The sequence below is a fragment of the Asparagus officinalis genome, chromosome 9 (genome assembly GCF_001876935.1).
Source record: "Asparagus officinalis chromosome 9, Aspof.V1, whole genome shotgun sequence".
Classification (NCBI taxonomy): domain Eukaryota; kingdom Viridiplantae; phylum Streptophyta; class Magnoliopsida; order Asparagales; family Asparagaceae; genus Asparagus; species Asparagus officinalis.
In genome coordinates, this window is record NC_033802.1 from 58,579,190 (window position 1) to 58,582,364 (window position 3,175).

Sequence of the window (3,175 nt, forward strand, 5' to 3'; positions counted from 1 at the left end):
ATTAGCGCTCCTGGCTCTGTCGGTAGGCCTGATGTTCGTGGTCTTCACCCTGGTATATTTGGACCAGATGGTGGGCCCCAAAACGAACTGATGATAAGGGCCAATACCGTAAAGAATAAGCTCGCTCGGGTTGGTCGAGAACTTCCCATTCCAAGATTCAGGTGTTATGGATGGGTTCATTCTCTTCCTGACAAATGGTGGGCTAGGATGACCAAATACGTACTCCATCGTTGGGATCAGGAGTTGCGGGATTTGGGATTATATGCTCCAATCCGAGCTAGTATGCATGGTCTCCCAGTGAGTGCAGATCATTTTATGGCTTTGTTCGAGTCTTATATTCCGGAGACCAATACCTTTCTTACCAAGTATGGGGAATTAGGGCTTCCGCTCCACGAAATGATGAAGGTATCCGGATTGCCATTGGGGAATACTCCTTACCAAGAATATTTTCCTAATAATCGTCAGTTGATGAAAATGAAGAAGGCCTGCTCTCCTGCTTATGACATCCTCTGGGAGTTAACTTGTCATTATCAGATAGCGATAGCCAAGATTGAAGTGAAGAGTAAGAAGGCGGCTCGAGTCAGTTTAAAACAGTTCGCCGACTACCTATTTCAGAACCTTGAGAGCCCGACCGGTGAAGAAGTCTGTGAATCACCGATTCTGACCCCTTCTGACGTCAACCAGCTAATCACGAAGATTAATGCTCAGTCTTACAGAACTGAGTCATCTGAAGGTGGTTTTCTTAAGGGCACCAAGTTCAACACTTTCTTGTGGCAAGCCACAAAGAGAATGAAGCCTGCAACTCTTCTTTCCGGTTATCTGGCCATTTGGCTAAAGAGATGTGTAGTGCCGCATCAGTCTTCTGAGGCGCTTCCTCTTGAAGTTCTCTTTCCCGCCGTGCAACTAGTTGTCAGAGGCAGGTTATCTCTTCTTTCTGCTATGATTGCTGACCTCCATAGCGGTTTGCGTAACCTAGCCAACACCTTTACCAAAGTGGGTGCCGAGCCTTCAACTAAGATTCCTTTGTCGAGCGTCGAATTTCCGTACACCTATTTGATGGCGTGGCTAGTTCTCCATCGATCGGACATGATGTCAGCGCCTGATGCGTCTGATCCAGAAATCCCCTTGCTGCAGCTCTTAGAAGGATGTAAGTGGTTATATCCTTCCCGACCATGGACTGACCGTGTGAGGCAATTCAAGAATGCCAAATGCTGGGAATTCTATAAGTGTTTCCCTCGGTTTTCTGGTGCCTATAATGACACGCTTGTTGACGAGGAAATGCCTGGGGCTAACAGGACCTCTCTCGATACGGGTAGTTTTCATTGGCTCATGAACATTCGCCCAGGCTATAATGTTTTTCGATCGAAGAACATTTGCAGGATTGAGCCTTATTTTCCTTGCCGTTTTGCGCGACAATTCGGCTACGATCAATTGTATATCGGGAATCCCAATAAATGGTTGATAAACTGCGGAGGCCTTATTGATGGGGTACGTGCCTGGTTCTGGAATGTTGCTGGCTGTACCGGAGCTCGATTTAGTTTGCCTGTCGCTGAGCCTGGTCTTTACTTAACCTTCCTCTACTGCCGGTGGATTTTAGCCGCCAATACTCCTCTTGCGAAGAAGAAGCTCCACGAACTGGAATCCGAGGCTGTAGTTCGGAGAATTGTATCAAAAAAAGGAAAGGAGCCCGCTACGTCTTCTCGTAAAGGAAAACAGGTAGCTGATTCCGAAGAGAGCGACGACTTCGAGACATCCAGCGAAGAGGATGAGACCCGAGGCGACGCAGAGGGTGATGTACCTTTGTCTCCCGTGGCTCACAGGACTCGTCGAGCTTCTTCGCCCAAATTACCCGGTGCTCCTTCAAAAGGTATACAAATGAAGGAAAAGAACATTCCCCTGTCGTCCTCCAACAAGATGACCTTGAGATGGCTTTCTCAGGAGGGAGAGGCAGAAGAAGAGGAAGAAGAGGTTGCCCCGCTTATTAACAGGAAAAGATCTCGGCTTACTGCTCCTTCTGAGGTTCAACCTCAGCCGACTCAAGGAACCGAATTACGTACCAAGTTTCGACATGAAAGCTCCGAGGTTCCTCGAGATTCTCGTGCCTCGAAGAGGATTAAAAAGACGGCTCATCGGGAACGCCAACTTTCTCCGTTATTTGAGGAGAAGTTTACTCAGGATCTTCCAGTTGATGAAAGGGGTAAAGTTTCATCTTCATCTCCTTTCTGTTATCTTATTTTTTTTTTGAATAAGGCGTCGCATTTATTCTTTTATCATTGCAGTTGAATCAGAAGAGGAAGGGGAAATCGTGCCCAAGCCTTCTTCTCCGGGTTTAATGGATGTTGATGAATCTAGCTTCACTGAACAAGTGCACAAGGCTATGAACGAGGAACCCCTTCATATGGACATTGTTCCTCCTCCAGCCACCACATCGACCTCGCCAACCGCAGATACAGGTACTGATGTTTTCTCCTTTGGGGGACATTTTCGGAAGATAAGTGAATCAGAACGTGTTCCTCTCCTACTAACTTGTGCGCTTTATCTTCTTTTAGTTAAACTAAAGGAGGTGAGTGCGGGTAGTAGCGCTGCTAATCCCGCAACTATTGTTGAAGGTAATCTCACTTTATTTGTTTTGATTCTTTGATAGTTCTTGTATATGTGTTGACGAGTTCTTCTGTTTAACAGACATCACAGTCGACGAACCGGGAGATATCGAACTTACCCATGATATGGGTATCGGAGATTTCGATGAGCGTAATTTCGATCTTGATATGTCCGAAGATGTACACCAGGAGATCTCCGATATACTATCAAATCCGGTTCCATCCGCTACTGCAGGACCAACTACTCGAGTTGATTCAGCTGAAGTAGGTGTATCAAAAGGTATATCCTTTTAGACTCCAATGTTTAACTATACTTTCATCTCTTATTATTCTTGGATGACTGAAATAAGAATTCTAAATGTAGGACCAACCAACAAAGCTGATGCATCTACTGTCATTGGTGAATGTGATCAACCTGAAGGTCTGGGTTTCTTACTCTTGGCAAGTCCCCCAGCTGAAGTTGAACCACTAGTGACTGCTCCCCCGACTTCCGCTATTGTCGAAGTTGAACCTGTTGTGCTTTCTGCTCCGACTCTAGTGGATCATGAAGTAGGAGGGTCAAAGGATACAGCGGG

General features: G+C 46.2%; 1 protein-coding gene across 1 annotated transcript in view; it reads left to right on the forward strand.

Annotated features, from left to right (window-relative positions):
- LOC109823482 overlaps nt 91-3,175 on the forward strand; it is a 65,476-nt gene continuing 62,391 nt past the window's right edge. Inside the window, 5 exon segments of the mRNA XM_020389763.1 lie at nt 91-2,197; nt 2,280-2,453; nt 2,550-2,609; nt 2,683-2,880; nt 2,965-3,157. Of these exon segments, the coding sequence (XP_020245352.1) occupies nt 91-2,197; nt 2,280-2,453; nt 2,550-2,609; nt 2,683-2,880; nt 2,965-3,157 (2,732 nt within the window).